The following is a 26614-nucleotide window of genomic DNA, read 5'->3' as shown; positions in this document are numbered from 1 at the left end:
GGCAGTCGGCAAAAGTTGAGCGTTGAAGATTTGCTTGGATCTAAACGGTACAGTGGATTCACTGTCAGACGGTGAGTATCAGGTTTTAGAGGAAGCAAGCCCTAACTTCTGTTAACCTACCACAGAAAGCAGTCTGACAGCACCAGGCCAAAGTCCATCAGGTGAGTCACCTGAGGAAGGAGCAGCGCTCCGAAAGCTCGGGTTTCCAAACAAACCTGTTGGACTTTAACCTGGCGTTGTAAGACTGCTTACTGTGCCCGCCCCAGTCCAACGCCGGCATCTCCACATCACTGACACCTACCACAGTCAGACACTGTGTCTGAAGCTATATTCGGGGGTGATTTCTAATTGTAGACGACAGTGCTGAAGGAAGATCTACTTTCTGCATGTAGTCAGACTGTATGAGACACCTCCGATTTAATCCGCTCATTGTTTTGGAACTGAAGTACCTTTTATTCCATTCTTCCGTTTCCTAAATAATAGCCCGGTCTTCTCCGGCATACAGTTAATGGATTTAATTTTAACATGTTACATATGAAGATAGAATGAAATAAGTAATTGCTGCAATGCCAATAATTCAAGCTCTCAGTCCATTTTCTCCAACCAGCCATTCTTTCTGAATTTTAATGACTCCGCTGTTGATATGCAGCAAGGTCAAGGGAATCAGCGGGATCTCCAGCGGTTGGGAGTCACACTGGCACAAGAGGAAGATGGTTGTGGTTGTTGGAGGTCAGTCATCTCAGTCCCAGGACAGTGCATCAGATGTTCCTCAGGGTAGTGTCCCAGGCCCAACCATCTTCAGCTGCTTCATCAATAACATTCCCTCCATCATAAGGTCAGAAGTGACTGCACAATGTTCAGCAACTCCTCAGAGACTGAAGCAAATGCAGCAAGACCGGGACAATATTCAGACTCGGGCTGATAAATGACAAGCGCCAGGCAATGACCATCTCCTACAAGAGAGGATCTAACCATCGCTCCTTGCCATTCAATGGCATTACCATCGCTGAATCCCCCACAATCAGCACCCTGGGGGGTTACCATTGATCAGAAACTGAACTGGACTCGCCGTATAAATACTGTGGCTACAAGAGGTCAGTGGCTGGGAATCCTGTGGTGGGTAACTCACCACCCGACTCCCCAAAGCCTGTCCACCATCTACAAGGCACAAGTCAGGAATGTGATGGAATACTCCCTGGATGAGTGCAGCTCAAACTACACAAGACGTTCAACAGCATCCAGAACAAAGCAACCCGCTTGATTCACACCACCTTAAGCACTCACTCTCTCCACCCTGACGCACGGCGGCAGCCGTGTGTACCGTCTACAAGATGCACTGCAGCAACTCACCATGGCAGTCCAAACCCGCGACCACTACCACCTAGAAGGACAAGGGCAGCAGATACCTGGGAACCCCAATCCCCTGCAAGTTCTCCTCCAAGTCGCTCGCAAACCTGACTTGGAAATATTTCGGCCGCTCCTTCACTGTCGATGGGTCAGAAATCCTGGAACTCCCTCCCTAACAGCACTGTGGGTGCACCTACACCATGTGGACTGCGGCGGTTCAAGAAAGCGGCTCACCCACCACCTTCTCACGGGCAATTCTGGGAAGGGCAATAAATCCAGATGCAGCCGACAGCCTCTCGATAAATAAAAAAGCAGCTTGACAGCCGGGCACAGCGTATATTTTGCGACGTGTCGATGTTTGTTGATTCACTCTCTACTTTGCAGAACAGGGCGAGGACTTAAAAGCACAGAATCGGACAGCGTAGAAGGAGGCCATTCTGTGCCTGCTCTTTGAAAGAGCAGTCCAATTGCTCCCATCCTCTCCCCCCCCCCCCCCCGCCCCCCCACCCGAGCCCAGCAAATCTTCTCACCCTCAAGAATGTATTCAATCCCCTTTTGAAAGTCCCCGTTGCGTCTGCTTGCACCGGCCCCGTCAGGCAGCGCATTCCAGATCCCAACAACCGGCTGAAGTGAATTCTCCTCGTGTGTGTCCCCCCACCTCCTGGAGTGACACTGCCAATGATCTGAACCCTGCCCCCTCTGATGATCGGCCTCCCCGACAGTGAAAACAGCGACGGTTAAAATACCACGAAGGCCACACACAAAACTTCAGCGAAAGCAAAGAAGAAAGACATTTGCAGCGAACGTGATTACTGTGTTGTCCTAGAGAGCTGAGTAAGAGGGAAAGCAGAGTTGTATAATATGTGAGATGGATGGCAATGTGGCGAAGTGCTTCAATAGGTCAAGGCCACTCGATTAAATCAACGACAAAGACAGAACAGATTCCGAGAGTCGTTTTACCCTAAACTGCACAGCTGGAGACCGACAGGATCGGGGGGGGGGACGGGGGGGGGGGGGGGACACTAGTTTGAAACCCTTCCAATTTCACTCTCCACTGAGGTGAATAAAAACTGGCGGTTCCACCCAATCCTGTGAGACTGCCACCCAAAGCGTTTAATTAGAATTGCTCATTATATAGCCATAGCCGAGCTAAGTATTCCTCTTCCATTACTGAAGATCCTGAGGGGACATTTCGGAATGGATGCTGAGAGGATGTTTGCACCTGTGAGAGAGGCCGGGACTGGGGGGATGCCCTATAAAAATAAGGGGTCTCCCATTCGATGGGCGATGAGGAGAATGTCATTCTCCCGGAGGATCAGGGTCTGTGGAACTTGCTATGTTTTTTCATGTATGGAATGCTCCGTCTGGACTGGACGCAGAACAACACATTTCACTCTACCTCAGTACACGTGACAATAAATCTAAATCTTCGCCAGAGAGCGGTGGAGGAAGAGTCATCGAATATTTTTAAGACAGAGGTAGACTGACTCCCTTGTTAGTCGGGAATCGAAGATTATCAGGAGTGGGGAGGGAAGGCAAGGCAGAATGTGGAGTTGGCACCACAGTCAGCTCGGTCGCGACCTTATCGAATGGCACATCAGGCTCATTCATACTGCTCCTCATTCATATGTCTCTGCTGAAAAGCAGACCCTTCCCCCATTACTCCAGGAGCCGCAGCAAAGTGGCGCAGTCGAGGAGGCAAGCCCCTGGTCTACCTCAACCAGAATGGGGATCGAACCCCATGCAGTTGCCGTGGATCTGATCCACACATGAACCATCTGACCAGCGGAGCTAACCGCCCCCCCCCCCCCCCCCCCCCCACGCTGTTATATACCAGTGACATAGTCCAATACTGAGCAGACGCACACACATCTGCACATTGTGCTACCAGAGCAAGAGGAAAGATGATAATATATAAACCTGCACATCACCTTTTCCGGGTAAATTGTGGAAAGCTTTTTACCAGCGTCTGGCCCATTGCTCACAGTTGCTGCTGATGTTTCAGATAACTCTTTATAGAATGATACGGCAAAGGAGGCCATTCGGCCCAGCTTGCCTGCGCTAGCTATCCCATTAGTCTGACCCCCGCTGCTCGTACACCATTGCCCTGCAAACCTCTGTGGAATCCTCTTCCACGCTCCTTCCCGGCATTCCGGGTTAGCAAATCCCATCGCCCTGTCGAGTGTCAGGTGGCCCATGTTCTGCAGTCACCCAACCAGGCACGGGCTGAATCCGAGGTGGGGAACTCTCACAGCTCTCGAGTGTCACAGCATCACCAACTCTGCTCGGACCCATTTCTGGAGGTGCCGCATCACAGGGTCTCCTGCCCCCATTCACCCCCCCCCCCCTCCTCCCCGCCACTGACCATCGACACGCCAATCCCCCGGTGCCTCACCATCCCGGGGAGAGTGACAGGCTATCCGTTACCTGATGGAGAGATTCCTCACAGTCGCACAGAAGCAGCCTTTCGCCTCAACGCCAATAGTTTTATCAACAGAAATAAAATTTTACACGGCCACAATTTATTGAAGCAACTATGGTATTAATCGCTCCTGCCTGCTTGCTCCCAGGACGGTCCAAATGTCTTTTTTAATTCCTGGGGATCCAGGATAATGTTGGAGGATTAGTTAACCCTACTGGTGAGAGAGAGAGTGTGTGAGGGAGAGAGGAAGGGAGGGAGGGGATAGGGAGGGAGGGAGAAGGGGGGGAGAAAGGGAGGGGGGTAGGGAGGGAGGGAGAAAGGGAGACGGAGAGACAGGGAGGGATGGAGGGAGGAGGAGGGAGAGAAGGAGCGAGGAAGGGAGGGAGGGTGAGAGAGAGGAGAGAGAGAGAGAGGATGGAGAAAGAGAGAGAGGGAGAGGAAGGGAGGGAGAGGGAGGGAGGGAGAGAAGTGGACAGAGAGAGAGAGAAAGAGAGGAGGAAGAGAGAGAGAGGAGAGAGAGAAGAGAGGTGTGAGAGAGAAAGAGAGAGGAGAGAGAGAGACAGAGAGAAGAAAGAGGCAAGAGAGAGAAGAGAGAGGGGGGAGAGAGAGAGAGAGATAGAGAGAGGGGGGAGAGAGAGACAGAGACAAGAGAGAGGGAAGAGAGAGAGAGAAGAGAGAGAGAGAAAGAGAGAGGGAGGGAGAGAGAGAGAGAGACAGAGCGAGAGAGAAGAGAGGGAAGAGAGAGTGAGCGAGAGAGGGAGAGAGAGAGAAAGTGAGCCTGTTTGTACGTGTGTGTTGGGGAAGGGCTGAAGTGTTAAAAATTGTAGTACACTGTTAGCACATCTAAGCCGTCCGAAGAATATACACTTCATCAACCAGTGTGAGCAGAGAATGTTTACAGACCGTCAAACATGCGAATTACTCCAGCGATAAATACCGATACTGTTCTCTGTGACACTGTCTTGGTGATTTTTCTGCTGTGATTATGTGGACCAGTGTTCGGCAGGCTAAACATTCGCCCCAAAGTGCAGGGTAGGGGGCTGCACTGGCGAAAACGCCACTGTAAGACGGAATCATGAATGGGGGGGGGGGGGGGAGAACCACACGATCCCCCTTTACGACATCCACAGCACTTGCATGTCTACCTACCCTGCCTTCCCAACCCCCCTCAGAGGCAGTGCCACAGGTCGCCTGTCCAGAGCCCGCCTGACCGCTGAACACAAACAGACCATTTAGTTTCCCCAGAAAGAACGCCTGGTGAGAGAGAGAGGGAGGGGGGTGGGGGGACATTCTGAACCCTGGGGTCCCAGCAAGCCAAGCAGCAGCGGGTCTAGAGAAAAACTCGTAAGAAGCACCCTAGCATTACGTCTCCTGTCAGCAACAGAAAAATAAATGAAATAAGTGAGAATAAATTGAAAGAAAACGGAATGTCGTCGATTCAAACGGCGTGCTGTAATGTGCGGAGCGGCGCGTGTGTCAAAACCCGTAGGGCAAATCTGCTTACCTATCATATGGTTGGCCACATGAACTTGGATGTCCCATTCACACTGAAAGATCATCTGACATTTGATGCACTGGTACGTCCTCTTCTTGCAATGAGAAAGCAGGGCGGGCGGGGTTGGGGGAAAAAAAATGCAGAGTTGTCAAACTGATCAAATTGCTGCCCCGCCCCCCCCCCCCCCCCCCCCCACCCCCCCCCTCCCAACAAGGGAAATGATACAACATTGTTTCAAAATGTATCTTGTTATGGGCCAGAGTTTAGAGAACCCCAAAGTGTATCATGGAGTTCACCTGACCCACAACTTTTAATAGATTGTGGTATGGGGAGCACACGGCCCACTCTACAGGTGTGGGACAGCAGAAATGGAAAAGTATTTTTTGAAACAAAACAATGTTTATTCTATGAACTCAAGTGAACCTTTTTAAAACAGACAGTGAACATCTTAGCAACCATCAATTCAAATACACCCCCCAAAGAATACAACACTAAGTAATCTGTATGCTGTCCTTTTACACCCAAAAGAGTTAACAAACCTTTAAACAGAAGCACATCAGGGTTTACATTCTATACTGAAAACATTTATAATTCTGAATTCACCAAATGATTAAGAGAGTCCTTCATGGCAGAGAGCTCAGCAGTACAGCTGCTTTGGCTGACTTCAGCTGCAACAACCTGAAAAACGAAACCAAAAAGACAGACACACCCAAGCTTTTCTCAAACTGAAACTAAAAAGCAGAACCAGAGCCCAGCTCCACCCACACTCTTGACATCACTGCAGTAACATGAGCAGCTAACCCTTTCTTAAAGCGACAGTCTCATGACAATATGTATATATTTTCCACAGTGTTTGCAAATCTGTACAGACAAGCCGATGCGGGACCTGTTGAGATGAAATAGGGGCGGGAGGATGTTCATGTGGGGCTGGCATGGGGTTGCTTGGCTGAATGGTCTGTGCTACACATGCTAAAGGACCAGGTGCTGCCTTCGAGAGAAAATGGCGGCAAAAAACGGTTTATCCGTGTGACCCACGCGATTGCCCATTTTCAAAGCAAGCCTTGAAGGGCGAAAACAAACGGTATTTCAGCTCCATGTCAATTAGTAACATTCTTGCCCGAGTGACAAGTTTCTGGTTTGAAGCCTCAGCTCAAACGTCAAGACTGACACTCCAGAATCACAGAATAATACAGCACAGAAGAGGCTATTCGGCCCATCGAGTCTCTACCGACGTATGAAGAACACCTGACCTGCCCACCTGATCCTATTTGCCGGCACTTGGCCCACAGCCTTGAGCGTTAAGACGTGCCAAGCGCTTATCCAGGTGCTTTTTAAAGGGTGTGAGGCAACCCGCCCCTCCCACCCTCCCTGGCAGTGCATTCCAGACCGTCACCTCCCTCTGGGGAAAAACATTTTCCCTCACATCCCCCCTAAGCCCCTCACCTTGAAGTTGTGTCCCCCTCGTGACTGACCCTTCAACTAAGGGGACCAGCTGCTCCCGATCCACCCTGTCCAGGCCCCTCAGAATCCTGTCCACCTCGATCAGGTCGCCCCTCAGTCTCTCTGCTCCAAGATAAACAGCCCCAGCCTAACCAGCCCCTCTTCAGAGCTGAAACGTTCCAGCCCAGACAACTTCCAGGTGAATCTCCTCTGCACCCTCTCCAGTGCAATCACTTGCGGGCAGCACAAGTGGCTAGCACTGTGGCTTCACAGCGCCAGGGTCCCAGGTTCAAATCCCCACTGGGTCACTGTCTGTGCAGAGTCTGCACGTTCTCCCCGTGTCTGCGTGGGTTTCCTCCGGGTGCTCCGGTTGCCTCCCACAGTCCAAAGATTATCATAGAATCTACAGTGCAGAAGGAGGCCATTCGGCCCATCGAGTCTGCACCGGCTCTTGGAAACAGTACCCTACCCAAGGTCAACACCTCCACCCAACACTAAGGGCAATTTTGGACACTAAGGGCAATTTATCATGGCCAATCCACCTGACCTGCACATCTTTGGACTGTGGGAGGAAACTGGAGCACCCGGAGGAAACCCACGCACACCCGGGGAGGGTGTGCAGACTCCGCACAGACAGTGACCCAAGCCGGGAATCGAACCCGGTCCCTGGAGCTGTGAAGCTAACCACAATGCTACCGTGCTACCCAAGATGTGCAGGTTAGGTGGATTAGCCATGATAAATTGCCCTTAGTGTCCAAAAAAAGTTAGGAGGGGTTATTGGGTTAAGGGGATAGGGTGGAAGTGAGGGCTTAAGTGCAGACTCGATGGGCCGAATGGCCTCCTTCTGCACTGTATGTTCTATGTTCCTTCCTACAGTGTGGCGACCAGAACTGCACCCAGTACTCCAGCTGTGGCCTAACCAGCGTTTTATACAGCTCCATCATTACCTCCCTGCTCTTCTATTCTCAGCCTCGGTTAATAAAGGCAAACCTCTCACATGCCTCCTTAATCATCTTATCCATCTGTTCTGCTGCCTTCAGCGATCTCTGGACATCCACCTGAAGTTCACTCTGCTCCTCTCTACTTCCTGGGATCTGAGCAGTCATGGTGCATTCACTTTCCTTCTTAGTCCTTCCAAAATGCATCAGGGTTAAATTCCATTCTGCCCATCTAACAGCCGGACTATGGTGGACAGCAATGGCCACCTTATCTAAGGAAGGATGTAAATGCCTTGGAAGCAATTCAGACAAGGTTGACCAGACTAATACCAGGAATGGGGAGGTTGCCTTATGAGGAACAGGTTGCTTGTATCCGCTGGAATTTAGAAGAATACGATGCAACTTTAATTGAAACAGACAAGGTCCTGATGGGTATTAACAGGGCTGATGTGGACAGGGCACTTCCGCTCGTCAGAGAATCTAGAACCAGGGGCCACTATTGGGGTCACACTTTTAAGACAAGAGTGGCGGAAAAATGTTTTCTCTCAGGGGGCTTAATCTCACCACGCCCAAAGATTTGGGCGGCATGGTGGCACAGTGGTTGGCACTGCTGCCTCACCGCGCCAGGGACCCGGGTTCAATTCCAGCCTTGGGTGACTGCTGTGTGGAGTTTGCACTCTTTCCCCGTGTCTGCGTGGGTTTCCTCCGGGTGCTCCGGTTTCCTCCCACAGTCCAGGGATGCACAGGTGAGGTGGGGCTACGCAGGATTAGACCGGGGCATGGGTCTAGGTAGGATCCTCTTTCAGAGGGTCAGTGCAGCCTCGACGGGCCGAATGGCCTCCTTCTGCACTGTACGAATTCTATGATTCCAGGGTCGTAACTTTCGTTTTTAAGTTTTCCAAAAATCCAATCAAATTTTTGGCTTGAAGATGGGGTTGGATAAGGTTGAGTATGAGAAGGTCATGGGCATGAAACAGGAGGGTCGAATGTTCTGTTTCTGCACAACAACAGTGCATTTATGTAGCACCTGTAACATAGCAAAACACCCCAAGGGTCTTCACAGGAGCTTTACCAACTAAACTTTGACACTGAGCCTCACAAGAAAACATTTGGATTGGGTGGACAAAATGGTAGGTTTTAATGGGCGTCTTAAATGAGAAAGGGAGTGTCGGCTGTGTAGATGGGAGGAATGGAAACATTCAGGGCTCAGGCAGCTGAAAGCACGGTCAGTCATGTTGGAACGATTAAAGTCGGGCCTCCGGAGGAGGTCGGACACACCACACAAACGAGTGATGTGGTCTATGAATTTCAGTGCCTGTGTGATGCCAGGTGCGTAAGCCGTACTTTCCAATGACTGCCGGATCGTATCAGGCATCACGTTCCTTCCGCTGTTCATAATGGGCAAGGACTAGGCCGCGCCCAACCAGCCCGTGCTTGTAAAAGTCAAAATAGTGTGTCCAGCACTGGATGAGATTCCTCAATTGCGCACCATTTGCTAAATAATTGCACCAACAGCCAATTGAAGATGGTCAGTCAGGTTCGCAGTGTGATACATTTACATAGAATCATACATAAAAAATAGAAGCAGGAGGAGGCCATTCAGCCCTTCGAGCCTGTGTGTTTCTTCTTTTAATCTTATTTTTTCATTTAAAGTATCCAATTCTTTCTTTTCCAATTGAGGGGCAATTTAGCGTGGTCAATTCACCCAACCTGCACATCTTTTTGGGCTGTGGGGGTGAGACCCACGCAGACACAGGGAGAATGTGCAAACTCCACACGGACAGTGACCCGGGGACCGAACCAGGATCCTCGGCGCCGTGAGGCAGCAGTGCTAACCACTGCGCCACCCACTTCTTTTTCCCTTGTAAGCCATAGTTTGGCCACAGTTGCCTTTCCACTCTTGCGTCAAATAGGAATAAACAACTTTTGGAGTTCACCTATTCGTCCCTTGAGTGCCTGCCATCGCCTGTCCTTCCTTGCAGTAATGTTTCCCAGTCCATCAGAGGCAACTCATGCCTCATATCATCATAGTTACCTTTACTGAGATTCAGGACTCTGGTCTCAGATTCAACTACCTCACTATCCACCTTGATAAAGAATTCTACCATATTATGGTCACTCAACCCCGAGGGCTCTCTCACAACTAGATTGGCAACTAATCCTTTCTCATTTGCATGTATTGGAAGCATACACAGACAGAAAGAACTTGTATACACATTGCGCCTGTTTCAGCTAAACAAAAGCAATTCTGATTTATTTCCCAAGGCAATGCCTTGATCAATTAGTCAACATGCCTGGTTTGAATTTAAACAAAGCTTGGCAGTTTACTGACAGTCATCAGTTAACTGGTGCATTCTCCATGGCAACACCTCGACCAGAGTCCACTTACCAACCAATCAGGACTCTCTCCTCATGAAGTATAAATTGTTTAAATTTACATTTGGTCTTCCGAAAAGTTACAAATGTGCAGGTTAGGTGGATTGGTCATTCTAAATTGTCCCTTATTGTCCAAAGATTCAGTGCGGTTATGGGTGCTACAGGGATAGGGTGGGGATGTGGCACTAGGTAGGGCGCTCTTTCAGCTGGTCGCGTAGACTCGATGGGCCGAATGGCCTCCTTCTGCGCTGTAGGGATTCTATGGGCGTGTTTGCTTATGTGTGTGCAGTTGTGAATCCAAGTGTGTGTGTGTGTATGCGTGGCAGGTGTCTGCACATATGAGTGTGAATCCATGGGTGTGTGCGCATGTCTGTGGCTGCCTACATATGAATGTGCGAGTATGAGTCCGTGAATGCATGTGTGTTTGTGTGTGCGACGTGTGTGTGTGACATGTGTGTGTGGTGTGTCAGAATCTTTTCCCGTAACCGAAGCTGCCTGACTCGGAATCTCCCTTCACTCCCCTGTGTCAAAGGCCAAGAAAGATTTTCCTTTTGAATTACAAGACTACGTTTCCTAAAACAGAGCAAAGGGGAAAAAAAAGGCTTGTTAATATTCTGGGCAACGTGATCCCTCCACCTCAAAAGCGTTAAAAATGCAACGTCTGACAATGGCGTGTTTTCAGTCCAACACACTACAATTTGGACCTCACCCAGCTCACCCTACAAAGCAGCCTCCATTTGGTAGAATCCAATATATTCCGCACACAACCACAAGAGGAAAGTCAGACAGGAAGATATTTAGAGCTTGGCACCTGAGCAAACATGAACTGTATTCCATTGCCAGAAATCTCTTTGCGTAATACAGAGGGGTTTCTGTCTCGCTTTACACAACCTGTTTATCAGCTCGCCGGCAAACGTATCGTCAGAAACCCGGCTTGGCAAGCCAGCCGGAATCTGAAATTAAACATTCCACTTCTGCCTCTCCCCCACCCCTCTTAAAAAAAAATTCCCCGAGCACTGGTGTGTTCATTCCAGACTGGACAGAAACACAGTCCCTTCTCAAGAAGAGCACAGGCCAACTCCCCCCCCCCTCCCAAACAGGACACGAACCTCCCAGTTCAAAGTGAGGGTACAGTGTCCACATGTGCCAGGTCCAATAAAGACAATTTGCATTTATATATCGCCATTAAAAAAAATCCGTTCAAGGGATATGGGCTCCGCTGACTCGGAGAGTCCAAGTCTCTTTCACTGTAATGTCAAACAAAATTTGATTGCATGCAGTATGAAGAGGTATGACAGGGCAGCCAAAGGTCCGGCTGTAGAGGTAGGTCTTAAGGAGTGTGAGAGAGTACGAGGGGTGCCGATTGGGGCCCTGGCCCAGGGGAAGGCACTGCCGCCAGCGGGGGAACCGTTAAACTCAGGGAGGCTCAAGGAGCCAGATTTGAAGGAGGGCGCACAATCTGGAAGGGAGAAAGCGGGACTACGGCGTTGAGATGGAAGATTAGCCATGATCATCTTGAACGGCGGAGCAGGCTCGAAGGGCCGAATGGCCTCACCCCAGTCCAATGCCGGCATTTCCACATCATTATTTGATAGTTTATTGATGAGGGTTGGGGTGGGGGAGTTTCTGTCAGAATGACAAGGCAGGCGTTGGAGGGCTGGAAAGTCAAGAACAGGTTTGATGGGCTGAACAAAGATAAAACGGTTTCCAATGGTAGAGGGGTTAGGGGGCTACGGATATGAGACAGACACTCGTCAATCCCAAAAGGAATTCGGGAGAAAATCTCTTTCCCGGTAGTGGTGAGAATGTGGAGCTTGCCACCACTGGGAAGAGTTGAGGTGAATAGCAGCAGAGATACAGTTCAGGAGAATGTAGAGTCTCAGAGGTCTATAGCACAGAAAAGGCCCTTCAGCCCATCGCGTCTGCACTGGGCACTTGGGATCGCACATCGAAATATTTCTGAAATGTTATGAGGGCCCTTTAAGGCAGTGAGTTCGAGACTGCCATCACATTTTCCTTCAAATTCCCTCTAAACCTCCTGCCCCTGGCCGTAAATCTATATCCCCGGATAATAGAATGAGAAGGATTATTTTTAATTCTCTCGAGAGTTTTGGCGTCCTTGGCTGGGCCAGCATTTGTTGCCCGTCCCTAATTGCCCTTGAACTAAGTGGCTTGCTAGGGCCAATTTAGAGGGGCGGGTTTAAGAGTCACATGCCATGCCAGATCAGGTATGGATGGCAGAGTCCCTTCCCTGAAGCATATTAGTGAACCAGATGGAATAATCAATGGCAAGTTTTCAATTCCAGATTTTATGGATTGAATGTAAATTTGGCCAGCTGCCATGGTGGGATTTGAACCTGTGCCACCGGCACATTACCCTGGGCCTCTGGATCACCACTACAACGACATTACCACCACACCATTACCACGGTCGCCCCACAAATTATAGGTTGATGGGGTGAGATGAAGCCGGGAATGGGTGAGGCACATGCGGAGCATAAAGAACGACAGCTGAGTTGGACTGAACGGCCATTCTTTGTGTCATTGTTTCCTATTCTATCATCAATGTGTGAGGTTAGGGGCTGTGGGACTCGGTAAGAATGCTCTGTCAGGGAGGCAGTGCAGAGGGCAGCACGGTGGGGCAGTGGGTTAGCACTGTTGCCTCACCGCGCCGAGGTCCCAGGTTCGATCCCGGCTCTGGGTCACTGTCCGTGTGGAGTTTGCACATTCTCCCCGTGTTTGCGTGGGTTTCGCCCCCACAACCCAAAGATGTGCAGGGTAGGTGGACTGGCCACGCTAAATTGCTCCTTAATTTGAAAAAATGAATTGGGTACTCTAAATTCAAAAAAAAAGGGAAGCAGTGCAGACTTGATGGACCAAATGGCCTCGTTCTGCACTGTAAAGATTCTGCAACCGACTGTGCGACAACGGTAGCACAGTGGTTAGCACTGTTGCCTCACAGCTCTAGGGACCCGGGTTCGATTCCCGGCTTGGGTGACAGTCTGCACGTTCTCCTTCGTGGGTTTCCTCCGGGTGCTGCGGTCTCCTCCCACAGTCCAAAGATGTGCAGGTTAGGTGGATAATAATAATCTTTATTGTCACAATTAACACTGCAATGAAGTTACTGTGAAAATCCCCTCGTCGCCTGTTCGGGCACACGGAGTGAGAATTCAGAGTGTCCAATTCACCTAACAGCGCGTCTTTCGGGGCTTGTGGGAGGAAACCACAGCACCCACTTGGCCGTGCCAAATTGCCCCTTAGTGTCCAAAAAGGTTAGGTTGGGTAACGGGGATAGGGTGGAGGTGTGGGCTTAAGTAGGGTGCTCTTTCCAAGGGCCGGTGCAGAGTCGATGGGCCGAATGGCCTCCTTCTGCGCTGCAAATTCTGTGATCCTCTGTGAACCCCTTTGGTTGGGCCCGTGAAAAAAATGTGGCCATTCGGTTAAATTAAAATCAAACACCCTCAGCTTACCAAACACCTCGCCCACACTCACCCCCTGCCCGGCGCACGGCACCCCATCTAGTGGCCAGCCCTGGAACCAACAGAACGCGTGCTTTCTTTGGACAGAGCGAGTGCGGGTTCGAGTGACAGGCAGTCCTGGGACAGACTCACCACCATCTGGCTGGGAGGCCAGAAAGCCGCTGCCTGTACTTCTGAGCGGCCCCAAATGATGCATTTCTAATGAAGATGTCGTCCGGTTTCATTACAAATTCAAATCAACTCTTCGCTCAGACCAATTAGGAACTCAACTGGCTCTCTGTGATAATAAATACACGAGCCTGGCTGACAGGTGAAGCTGCATACTGGGAGGGCACATCTTGGCATTTGCAGTATGCGGAGCCTCGGCTCTGCACAGTGAGCTGACAGTTATGCCCAGAGACATGTCAACATTCAGGACATGAAGCCATCACTTACAAGTGAAGGACAATGACAATTTGCCTTTTATATGGCACCTCACGGCAAAACGCACCGGCGGCATTTCACGGGGGCGGTTATCAACCAGAATCTTAACACCGAGCGACACAAGGAGATACTGAGGCAGGCCACCCAAAGCTCGGTCAAAGAGGTACATTTCAAAGAGCGCCTTGGAGGAGGAAAAGAGAGAGAGAGAGATGGTTAGGTTTTGGGGAAGCTGTTGGAGGCGCAGAAACGGCAATGACGAGGTGACGGGAATCAGGCACGCTGAACAGGCCAGAACTGCAGAGATCCCGGAGGGTTTTTGGGGGGCTGGAGAAGGTGACCGAGATCAGGAGGGTTGAGGCCACGGAAGAATCTGAATTGGGGATTGATGATTGGAGGAGGCAGTTATAAACTGAGCACAGGTGGCAGCTTAACAGGGTAAAATAATTAGTTTTCATGTATAGAATACTGAAGAATGCAGGCAAATGTGTTCCATCTCAAATAGACAATACCGGTCATTCTGTATTAACTTCATCCAAACTCCGACAGACCCAACAAAAGAAACGCCTGAGCCCAAATTGAAACCATCACAAAGTTATAACTCAGTTGGTCTAATGAGCCTTAAATATTCTTCACTGGTTCTATTCCTGTTGACGACTTAGCCCCTTCATTTACTTAAATACCGATCCCTGGGAATTCGGTCCTTTCTCTGCTATTCCGTCTTCAAATCAAGGATCGTCTTGTCTCCTAATCAAACCCCACCTTACGAATGATTCTACATTGATGAAGCTGCTTTAGATTCCAAACCCTCCACCCTCACAAGCGATCCTATTGAAGCCCCCCACCCCCCATGCCGCTAGGAAACCCGCGAGAGGGGGTCTGCTGCCGGAAGAACCGGTGACTCCCACCATCAGCAAATGACCGGAGGAATCCGACCCTCATTGTTGTGATAGCATGGTTGTGTTGTAAATCACTGACTGACCACTAGGAGTCTCATTTGTATATAAGTGGCTGTTAAGAGTCGGATGATCTCAGAGTGACTCGGGAGCTGGGAGATAGTGGCTTGTGCATGATTATACTGTTATTCATCTGTTATTTTGTATTCACTTGACCCACAGTTAATGTTAATAAATCATTTATAGCTTAAGCTACAAGTGTTCTTGTAATATACATCAGGCCTTCCGACAAGAACGTTACATGGTACCAGGGCTGGATGGTATTAAGCACTGAGGAAAACAAGCCACAGAGATTTGAAGATTTTGCAGACTGCCAAAATTTACAACACGGAGTCGCTGAAACCACCAATGAGTCTCAGATCTCATGTGGACAGCAACTGGCGTGTGTTTAAACAACAATTTAATCTGTGTCTTATTGCAGTAAATGTAGGAGATCAATCAGATTCGCGTAAGGTCGCGATGTTCCTAACAGCGGCAGGGCCCGAAGCAATTGCTGTTTAATATGTTTAAATTTGCAAACGGTGAAGATAGTAAAATTTTTAATGATGTAATTCGAAGATTTGATGCTCACTGCACCCCCAGAAAGAGTGAAATTTATAAACGCTGTGTGTTGAGATCATGTTTACAGAAGACGAGAGTCCAGAGATCAGTTCTTCACTGATTTAAAGTTAAAAGCTAAAACCTGTAATTTTTCTGCAGTGGAATCTTCCATGATTCAGGACCAGATTGTGTTTGGTGTGAACGAAGATAAGCTGAGCGGACGGTTCCAGAGCGAATCGGAGCTCTCTTTGGAACAGTTAAGATTTGTCAGGCTCACGAGCTGGCAGCACGGCATTCTAAAATGTTTCTCAGTAATGGCGGCGGCGTCTTGGAGGAATGCACTCCGGTTGCTAGTTCAGTGGGAGTACTTCGACGCCACCGTGGCTCACGACACACAATCAGCGATGTCATGTTTTGCCTCGGGCGGCAGGACAGGTGAGCAATGCAAGACGCCGCAGATATCGGCGAGCCGCCTCCAACACCAGAATGGGGAGGGTTGGGGGGGGGGGGGGCAAATTCCCACCCCCTGATCTGAACTAGGGTCAGGAGGGCCACAAGCCCTTTGCAACACCCCACCCCAGGGAACAGTGGACGCTCAATAATTGGCCACCTCCAAAAAAACATCGATCAACCTTCAGCCGTGGACACCAAGGAATATGGGGATAGCGCAGGAAGGTGGTGACTGAGCTAGAAGAACAGCCAGGATTTTACCGTATAGCAGAGCAGGATCTAGGGGCCGAATGGCTCACCACTGCTGCTAATGATGTGCCACTAGCGGTGGTGATTGAAGCAGCTCTTGTTGGCTTTGGAGATTGGCTATTGGTGAGCACGTGAAGCAAATAATCTGTTGAAACCGCTGCTCTCTGAACATAATACTCCCGTGTTCAAATTATCTTTTTTTTTATAAAGAGGTTTCCATTATGGTTTGAAACCAGAATAACTTTATTAAGAAATCAATTTGCAGTTGAAATGAAATGAAATGAAAACTGCTCGTCACAGGTAGGCTTCAAATGAAGTTACTGTGAAAAGCCCCTCGTCGCCACATTCCGGCGCCTGTTCGGGGAGGCTATTGCGGGAATGGAACCGTGCTGCTGGCCTGCCTTCAAAGCCAGCGATTTAGCCCAGTGCTAAACGGAAGCACGTAATCGAAGGACACAGCGAGAAGGGAAAACAGGAAGCAAAATTGAGCCGGTATTCAAACCGTGATATCTTGATTTTACAATTAAATCTCAATTTTAAACTCTAATGCTCCACGTGTTGAAACCAGGCCCGCAAAACAATTTACATCACAGAGTACAATCAAACAGCACAGAAGGAGGCAATTATGTGTGAAGTTCGACTCTGACTGGTGCTCGGTTTCTCTCATTTATTCATTCGCACTCAATCTCATTTTCCACAATGACTTCCCAGACAGCAATCAAGAGTGTGAACCTTGTCTGATTTTTGCCCTGTATGGCAAGGGGGCGATGGTTCACACTCTGCAGCCGCCTCGCCGACTGGTTTAGCACACTGGGCTAAATCGCTGGCTTTTAAAGCAGACCAAGGCGGGCCAGCAGCACGGTTCGATTCCCGTACCAGCCTCCCCGAACAGGCGCCGGAATGTGGCGACTCGGGGCTTTTCACAGTAACTTCATTTGAAGCCTACTTGTGACAATAAGCGGTTTTCATTTCATTTCTAGTGCGGTTCAGGAACCAAGCCTGGCGTCGCTGGGACCACCTAACATTTTCATCCTCATGTTCAAATCCCTCGCCTCTCCCTCGCTCTGCAATCCTCCGCAGTTGCGCCACCCTCGGAGACCTTTGTGCACCTCCATGTCCGGCCTCTTGAGCATCCCCGATTTTAATCACTCCGCCAGCCTCCAGCTATCTGGGTTCGAACCTTTGGAGCTCCACCCCTAAACCTCGCCGCCTCGCTCTCTTCCTCAAAAGCACTCAGTCCGAATCTTTCACCACTTGTCCTAATATCTATTTTTACTGACTCAGTGTCAAATTTTGTTTGATAATCACTCCCGTTAAGCACCTTGGGATATTTCTCTACATTGAAGGCGCTATACAAATGCAGGCTGTTGTGGTGGTGGAGAGTGATGCCGCTCTCCAGGCACTCGAGTTGTGGACAGGCTGCCCAGGACGATGTGAATAAGGTTGTATAGGAGCTAGATTGGACCACACCGGGAGTACGGAGCGGAGTTTTAGTCTCCTCGCCTCAAAGGATATTGCTGCCGGCGATGGGAGTGCAACGAAGGTTCACCGGAGCACGCAGGAGCAAAGAAGGCAAATGGTTTGTTGGCCTTCACAGAGAGAGGATTCGAGCGGAACCACAGTGTAGAAGGAGGCCTTTCTGCCCATTGAGTCTGCACTGACCCTCCGTAAAAGCCACCCTACCTATGCTCACTGCCCCCCCCCCCCTATCCCCATAACCCCACCTAACCTGCACGTCTTTGGACCGGAGCAGGAATGTGTTGCTGCAATTGTACAGGGCCTTGGTGAGGCCACACCTGGAGTATTGTGTGCAGTTTTGGTCTCCTTCTCTGAGGAAGGATGTTCTTGCTCTCGAGGGAGTGCAGCGAAGGTTTGCCAGACTGATTCCAGGGATGGCGAGACTGTCATATGAGGAGAGATTGACTAGGTTGGGATTGTTCTCGCTGGAGTTCAGAAGAATGAGGGGGGATCTCAGAGAGACTTATAAAATTCTAACAGGACTGGACAGGGTAGATGCAGGAAGGATGTTCCCGATGGTCGGTGTGACCAAGGACCAGGGGGCACAGTCTGAGGATACGGGTAAGCTATTTAGGACAGAGATGAGGAGACATTTCTTCACCCAGAGAATGGTGAGCCTGTGGAATTCGTGACCACAGAAAACAGTTGAGGCCAAAGCATTGTATGTTTTCAAGCAGGAATTTGATACAGCACCTGGGGCAAAGGGGATCGAAAGATTGGGGTGGGGGAGTGGGAAAAGCTGCTGAGGTGGATGATCAGCCATGATCGTAATGAATGACCGAGCAGGCTCGAAGGGCCGAATGGCCTCCTCCTGCATCTATGTATATGGTGGAGGAGGAGGACAAGGATGGAGGTCAGGCAAAAGAGAAGAATCGGGGGGGGGGGGGGGGGGAGAGAGAGGGAAAGGAGGACGCAGAGGCAATGATTTTTTAAAAATAAATTTTGAGTACCCAATTCATTTTTTCCCCAATTAAGGGGCAATTTAGTGTGGCCAATCCACCTCGCCTGCACATCTTTGGGTTGTGGGGGCGAAACCCACGCAAACATGGGGAGAATGTGTAAACTCCACACGGACAGTGACCCAGAGCCGGAATCGAACCTGGGACCTCGGCCGGCGCAGTGAGACCGCAGTGCTAACTACTGTGCCGCCCTCACAGAGGCAATGACATCACGCTCGCCAGCTTTCAGTGATCTCCTGTCCTGTATCTTATTCATCTTCAAAGCACAGGCTCAATAGAAAGCCCAGAAGCGAACCCGTCACCAGCTGTACAAATGATTCTCTCTGTAATGCTGAGCAAAGCACCAAGCTAAATGAATACAAGTTGTTGCTTGTCATCACCCCCACGAGGATGACCCGATTAATCTCCCTGTGAGCTTTGTGGAGTACGAGTTCCCTCGTGAAGGGCGGAGGTTCCTCATCGGGCTCGTTAATTCGTGGACATTAGAGTCGGCCCAGGTAGGAGCCGTCCCGACTGGGACTGGGACCCGTGACTATTTCCCTTTTGGAAATTAACCATTCTTTGACTCTCCATTCCGGACTCCTCCGTGACTACTAAATTGGCGACGAGGACAAAGCCGAACTACATTCGGTGCTGCTAACCACTTGGGAGTACAGCCACTGCTCTCCACTGCTGCTCTGTGGCAGGCTCGATGCAGTCAGTCCAGGTGTAGAGGACTGGATTGGACTCAGTACATGGAGCGTGTGCGCTATTTTGTAAGGCGAACGCTATCGTTGGGGACCATCGCCTGTGGGGCTCCCACTTTCAGTGCCATGCCCCGCAGCCCCAGACTCCACGACGTTCGAAGAGCTAGTGGCGCTCGTGGGAAACTGCTACGACTCCAAGCCGTTGGTTACCGTACAGAGGTACCGACTTAATACGGCAAGAGGACCGACCCCAGGAGAGTCGCTCCTGCGTTTCAGGGCGCGATTGCGCAAATTGGCAGAGTTTTGCGAATATGGGCCATCCCTACCCGAAATGCGACAGGACAAACTTGTACGCAGAGGAAATAATCTGCCGACCCAGCGGAGATTGCTGGCCGAGCCGTTGCTGGACCTAAAAATCCCGTCGAGATCTCCTTCTCACAGGAGAGTGCAGAGAAGGGAGTCCAGGAGCTCCAGGGGAGGTCAGCGATAGAGGTAACAGCGTAGGACGGTCCCCATTCTACCAACAGCACCCCTTAGGACTGGGACCCCAGGAACTGGGGCCCCAACTCCGTCACAACTGGGCCCGTTGGCCAAGGCCTGCCACAACCAGGTGGGACCTCCCCTGGGACCAATGAAGGCTGATCCAAGGCAGTGCAGCACTTGTGACTGACGAAACCACACGGATAGGAAACCGCAGGTCACTCAGAGCCCGGATCCCCCACTTGGAACAATCTGATGACGAGGAAGTTATGCAAAGGCATTGCCGCGCCCCTAGTTTCTACCATCAGGATTACCGTCCAGGTGGGCAGCCGCCCGTTGGAGATGGAGGGGGGGGGGGGCAGTTTCGGTAATGGGGAGGCAGACCTTGGAGAGAATCAGGACTGTGGTTTGCGGGACACCGAGGTGAGGCTAGCGACCGACACGGGAGAACGCCAGCCATGGCGGGCATGACGATGGCCCCCGGGCATGACGATGACCCCGGTGACACGTGGGCAGCAGTTCGTTAGGCTGCCGTTCATAATAGGGAAGGGCCCCAGGCCGAGTCTGCTGGGCCGTAACTGGCCACAACACCTCTGGTTGGATTGGCAACCGATCTTCCGGATGGATACAAAGTCTTGGGGAAGTACCCAGAAGTCTTCCAGGAGCGCCTGGGCAAAATTAAGGGTACCGTGACCACCGGTCCCCTATGTGCTGCTGGCGAAAGTCGAGGACGAACTCAGCCGATCAGAAAGCCTCATTACCATCTGGCCGGTCTTCCGAGAGGAACATTTTCTACATCAAGGGAGTTACATTCGTGGGACATCACGAGGATTGGGATGGACTACACCCTGTAGAGGAGAAGGTGTGGGTGATTAGGCAAGCCCCCACTCTGGAAAACGCCACCAAGTTACGGTCGTTCTTAGGTCTCGTAAACTACTTCGGGAAATTAATCACTGCCTAGAGACCACCCTCGCCCGACTATGCGCATTTCTGAAGAAGCATCAAGGATGGACGTGGAGCGCATCTCAGTAGGAAGCCTTCACGAGGGTGAAACAGCAGCCGATGTTGTCAAGGTTATTGACACATTACGATGCCTCCAAGCCCCTTTTGGTGAAGTACATGGAGCGTGTGCGCTATTTTGTAAGGCGAACGCTATCGTTGGGACCATCGCCTGTGGGGCTCCCCCTTTCAGTGCCATGCCCCGCACGCAGCCCCAGACTCCACGACATTCGAAGAGCGAGTGTCGCTCGTGGGAAACTGCTACGACTCCAAGCCGTTGGTTACCGTACAGAGGTACCGACTTAATACGGCAAGAGGACCGATCCCAGGAGAGTCGTTACCTTACCTTACAGAATCGGAGCCGTGTTGTCCCACGGGATGGCCGATGGAATGGAAAGGACGATGACATTCGCGTGAAGGATTTTGGTCGCTGCGGAGCGCAAATATGCCCACATCGAAAATGTGCTGGTCGCCGTATTCGCAGTGAAGAAATTTCATCAGTACGAGTATGGCCGTCGATTCACCATTGCGACGCACCACATGCCATAGCGAGGGCTTTTTAAAGAGGACAGGGCCACCCCACCAATAGCGTTGGCCCGGATACAGCGATGCTGGCAGCGTTGGAGTACGTATTGAAGCATCACCCAGGTACGCAAATTGCGAATGAGGAGACACGGCGCACGTCTGAAACTTCGGCGATGGATTCTGGGGAGAGTGGTACAGCAGACCGGACCAAGTAAAGACGTGCGAACGGACGGTGCGGACGCACCTTGACCCCTTCAGGAGAAGTGGGGGGCAGTGATAGACCACATCTCACCAGGCGAACCATCTTCCAGCCACATTGCCCCGGCACATGGGACCCTGAGGGTGTTGTCCCCGGGGTTCTCCGATACCGAGATGCGAGAGGGAGTGGATTCCGATTCAAGACATCCGAGGCGTCAGACAGCGACCTTGCCAGGGATCAGTGGCTAGCGGTACCCCCCCTGCCAGGGATTAATGGCCAGCGGTACCTCCCCCCACCTGCCAGGGATCAGTGGCCAGTGGTACCTCCCCCCCCCCCCCCCCCACCCCCGCCGCCAGGGGTCAGTGGCCAGCAGTAACCCACCCCCCACTCCTCCCCAAACGGGCATCGTGGGAAATTCAGAAGTAAACCATTTTTTTGACTCTCCTTTGCGGACTCCTCCGTGACTAAATTGCTGATCCACTATCTGGTGCATTTAGCCTTCTCCACCACTGACTGTCCCCCTCGACACGGGGGATATGGAACCCCGCCACCTGGAGGTTCCCGTCCAAGTCGCTCACCATCCTGACTTGGAAATATATCGGCCGCTCGTTCACTGTCGTTGGGGCAAAATCCTTCCCTAACAGCACAGTGGTTGTACCTACACCACAGGGGGTTCAAGATGGTGGCTCATCCCCCACCTCTCCAAGGGCAGTTACCTAAGAACAGAAGAACTAGGAGCAGGAGTAGGCCAGCTGGACTCTCGAGCCTGCTCCGCCGTTCAATGAGATCACGGCTGATCTTTTTGTGGACTCAGCTCCACTTACCCGCCCGCTCGCCGCAACCCTTAATTCCTCCACTGTCCAAAAATCTATCTCTGCCTCAAAAAACATTCAACGAGGTAGCCTCAACTGCTTCCCTGGGCGGGGAATTCCCCAGATTCCCAACCCTTTGGGTGGGTAACGAGTGCTGGCCTTGCCAGCGACGCCCACATCCCCACAAGCGAGACAAATGCAAGGGAACGTTACCGCTGAACGATTGTCAGTGGACGCTGAAAGTGCTGCGTCCCGGCACGGTTAGCCGGCGAGCTCCAGGCATGTCCTGAATGCTCGTCAGCGGGCTCCCTGCGCGCGAAGGGTTAAAATGCTTGGGCAATGAACATCTAAGCCGCCAATTTAATTTTACCGCTTCATCCCAGCACTTCGCCATTGTGAAAAAACCTGCAATTCGCTGACAGTTTAATTGCTTAAGGCAGACATTTCATTCATCTCTCTAATTGGCACATTCAGCAGATTATAATGAAGTTAATGGAAATTAAATTACATAATTTACAAATCTTAAAACTGGTTTAGCATGTGTTAAAGGTAAAGCACATATCAGGCGCAACCTTTAACGACTATCTTTCATTCAAGTGATAGGCACATAATGCAATATAAATTACATCTTTTCTATAATATTTTAATTACGGTTTCTACTTGTTAATTGGCAAGGACAGCCTAATCATTCAAAGATTCGCGATTGTCTGATATTATGGGTTGTTTTTTTCTTTCCCGGGCTCTGGAAGAATAATTGGTTTGTGGAAATGTTGCCGCCGTGCCTCCGTTTCCTCTTGCTCGTGGGGCTGAGGAGGTTCAGCGATCCCTGCGAAACACGGCAGGCGGCTCAGGCACGTTTCGAAAGAGGGGGGGGGGGGGCTTCAGCGAGCAGAGAGGTGAGGCAGGGGTGCGGAGCAGGCAGGTCGAACCCCGCCACCCCCCCCCCCCCCCCCCCCCCCCCAAGCCAGCGGGGAGAGTTAACCACTTGCCACCAGCGATGGCTCTTGTTGATCGCCCTCTGGTCTCAGGAGCCCGAGAGTTCCCGGCAGGTCGAGAGGCCCACCCTGCTTCGGCCTGGTGCCCCCTTCCCCACCTTGTGCACTATAGAGTGATATCCCCGCCCCCCCCCCCTCCCCAGGCACAGCCCCAGTGATGACCGGACTGCAAAACCCATGTTTTTGTTTATAAGTTAAGGACTCGTCCATTTTGAATACCCTCTCCCTCACTTACCCCCATTGGCTATTACTCTCCTTTCAAGAGCGAAGGCCTCGGATTGGTCCATTGTTTGCAGGGGCACGTTTTCCACCCTTAATCGGCTGGTTGCCCTCGCCATATTGGTCGTCCCAGGCAGGGTCCGAATGTCTGCTTGCCATTTAATGCCCGGAGTTGCGCCCCCTCTCTCAGGTGCGGGCCGAGAGACAGGGGGGGGATTAAGCCTGGGGCAGGGGTGGATGAGGCCTGCCTTTCCACCCCCTAGCACACTTGAGGCCTGTAAGTGGTCAATTAAGTGGCTGCCAGGTGAACCCTGACAGACACACCCTCCCAGTGGGCTCAGCGAGAGGTCCATCCTGAGTGGGTACTCACTGGCCCCAAGGAGAGTCTAACCAGTAGCCAGGCCAGCCGCTGCAGAAAGACACGCCCAGACCTCCTCACAAATTCCTGGCACTCCCCTGCCCCTCCCGTCGCTGGAGCTTGTCGGTCTTGCCTCGACAAGCCCACTCCACTGACCTCTCTTCTGGGGCCTCCATTGTTGCCTCCTCACCAAGGACTGCCGGGACTGAAGAGACACCAGTCCTCCGCTTGGTCAGCATCTCTTGAGGGCAGGTCTCCATTTCTAAAGGGACTGGATCCCCAACAACGATCACCTGGTCGGCATTTAATTCTGTCGGGGCCTCCAAAAACAGCCACAGTGGGATTAGAACCGCCTTTCTGGCTGGTGGACAGGGCCACCTCTGCAGCCATTAGATTCAGCCCAGAGTGGGACTGCAACTGTCCACTGGAGAGAGCCTCATCCAAGAGGAGTTCTGTTCTCACTAAATGATCAACACAGAGGCACACAGGACCCTAGGGAAGAGAAGGAGGCCTATCAGCCGGCTTGGGCCTGGTCACATGACCAGCACCTTAGCGCCATCTACCTGCCTTGGGTCTGTAAACCTTGCCGCTCTTCCCCAAGAAAGCTGTCAGCCACAGTGTTGAACCCTTCAGCTGACCCTCCATCCCCCACTCCCCAGCTCTACGGTCCTTGGAGGCAGAGAGTTCCAGATTTCCACTGCCCCGTGTGACGTGCTTCCTGACATTACTCCCCGAATTGCCTGTCGCTAATTTTAAGGTTCTCGTCCCCTCACCCTGGTCTGCTGGGAGGAAATGGACGCTAATTCTCATTCATCACGTTTTGCCCCACAGCGGTTCACTAACACTTTGACATACACGGTATGTTTGTAGGACTCCATACGGCACACAGCTTGCAACCCCAGTTCTACTGTAAAGCTCCGAAAAGCTGCCCCGTGTTCCACTCCATCCACATCATCAGATCAAACGCATTGGGATAAACGTGACAACTTACGAGTTCTGGAGAGGAGCCTTTGATGTAGAATGGGCAATATCGAAGGCATTTATTCGTTCACGGGATGTGGACCTCGCTGGCTAGGCCGGCATTTATCGCCCATCCCGAGTTGCCCTTGAGAAAGTGGCGGGGAGCTGGAGTCCTGAGCTGTAGGTACACACACTGTGCTGTTAAGGAGGGAGTTCCAGGATGTTGCCCCAGCGACAGTGAAGGAGCGGCCGATATATTTCCCAGTCAGGGTGGTGAGTGACTCGGAGGGGAACCTCCAGGTGGTGTTGATCCCAGGTATCTGCTGCTCCTGTCCTTCTAGATGGTCATGGTTGTGGGTTTGGAAGGTGCTACCTAAGGGTATTATCTTAGAGAGGATGTGGTCAACGATGAGGAAAAATTAAACAGGCTGACGTTGTGTTGTTTGAAACCGAAGGCTGAGGGTAGAGTGAATGGGGGTTTATAAAATGATGAGGGGCCAGGGTACAGTAGATTGGAAAGAGCGATTTCCGCGAGCAGAGAGATTCGTAACCAGGAGGCAGAGACTAAAATCAATTAGTGGAGGAATTAGAGGGGTTGGTTTGTCACTCCAAGGTGGGCGGTGGGGTGGGCGTAATCTGGAAGTCACTGTTTGAGAGTGCGGTACAGGAAGAAAACCTCATCACAGAAAACAAACACACCTGGAGAGGTACTTGAGGAAACTACAGGGATACAGATCAAGGGCTAGAAAGTGGGATTAGGCTGGAGAGCTCTTCATCGACCAGCACGGCGAGGATGGGCCAAAATGCCTCCTCCTGTGCTGCAAATCTTCTCCACCTTTCCATCTGATTCCTTCACCGTTCAGGCTAAACGCTCCCCAGAAAACGACCTGCTCATTCTGGTCTTGAAAGTGCAAATCGAATTGGAAAGGAGGTCTAAATAAGTGATTGAGGGTCAAAGTGGTGGGCTCCAGCTCTCCTTTATCTTTCAAGTTGAAAGGGTTATGAATATGTTATACCACACCTCCGTCCTGAAATCCTTCTGGTGAGCCTGGCTCGAGACTGGGTAATCAGATAATGGAACTGCAAAAAAAGCGTAACGACCTACTCCTCCCACAGAGTGAGCAGATAGGAATGATGCCCAGCAGAACAGAACATGTCCATTTTTATTTTGAAAATAAAGACAAATAATGTGCGTCAGCCCGGCATGCCTCATCCAGAATGCCATCCACACATCAACCTCTAGCAGAACGGATTGAATTAATCCTCCATCAAAGCCAACAAATGGATATCTGTAATGATGTTAAAATCGCATGCCTGCTCTCAAATTCCTCCATGGTCCTATCCCCTCTCTTTAATCTCCTCCAGCCTCACAACACGCTCGGAGGGATCTCTGCGCCCCTCCAATTCTGGCCCATCTCTGCTCCTTGCCCAAGTTGTTCGCCACCTGCCCTCATACCCCTCATGCAGCACGGGATACCTTTTTGTCTGGAGATGCCCCCATTAAATGTCTTTCATAGAATTTACAGTGCAGAAGGAGGCCATTCGGCCCATCGAGTCTGCACCGGCTCTTGGAAAGAGCACCCTACCCAAGGTCAACACCTCCACCCTATCCCCATAACCCAGTAACCCCACCCAACACTAAGGACAATTTTGGACACTAAGGGCAATTTATCATGGCCAATCCACCTAATCTGCACATCTTTGGATTGTGGGAGGAAACCGGAGCACCCGGAGGAAACCCACGCACACACGGGGAGGATGTGCAGACTCCGCACAGACAGTGACCCAAGCC

General features: G+C 51.1%; 1 protein-coding gene across 4 annotated transcripts in view; it reads right to left on the bottom strand.

The window, feature by feature from the left end:
• The window catches only part of znf521 (zinc finger protein 521), a 693072-nt gene that overhangs the window by 328717 nt on the left and 337741 nt on the right, over positions 1–26614 (bottom strand). For 2 of the 4 annotated variants that reach the window (XM_072468508.1, XM_072468510.1), the window contains exon 4: positions 5274–5355. In XM_072468508.1, the coding sequence (XP_072324609.1) occupies positions 5274–5355 (82 nt within the window). Of the gene's footprint in view, positions 1–5273; positions 5359–26614 lie in introns of all 4 variants that reach the window. The other 2 variants (XM_072468507.1, XM_072468509.1) reach the window with 1 other exon arrangement.

Source organism: Scyliorhinus torazame, chromosome 11 (genome assembly GCF_047496885.1).
Source record: "Scyliorhinus torazame isolate Kashiwa2021f chromosome 11, sScyTor2.1, whole genome shotgun sequence".
Taxonomy (NCBI): Eukaryota; Metazoa; Chordata; class Chondrichthyes; order Carcharhiniformes; family Scyliorhinidae; genus Scyliorhinus; species Scyliorhinus torazame.
Note: the sequence above shows the minus strand (reverse complement) of the source record. Positions and strands in the feature narration are given on the sequence as shown.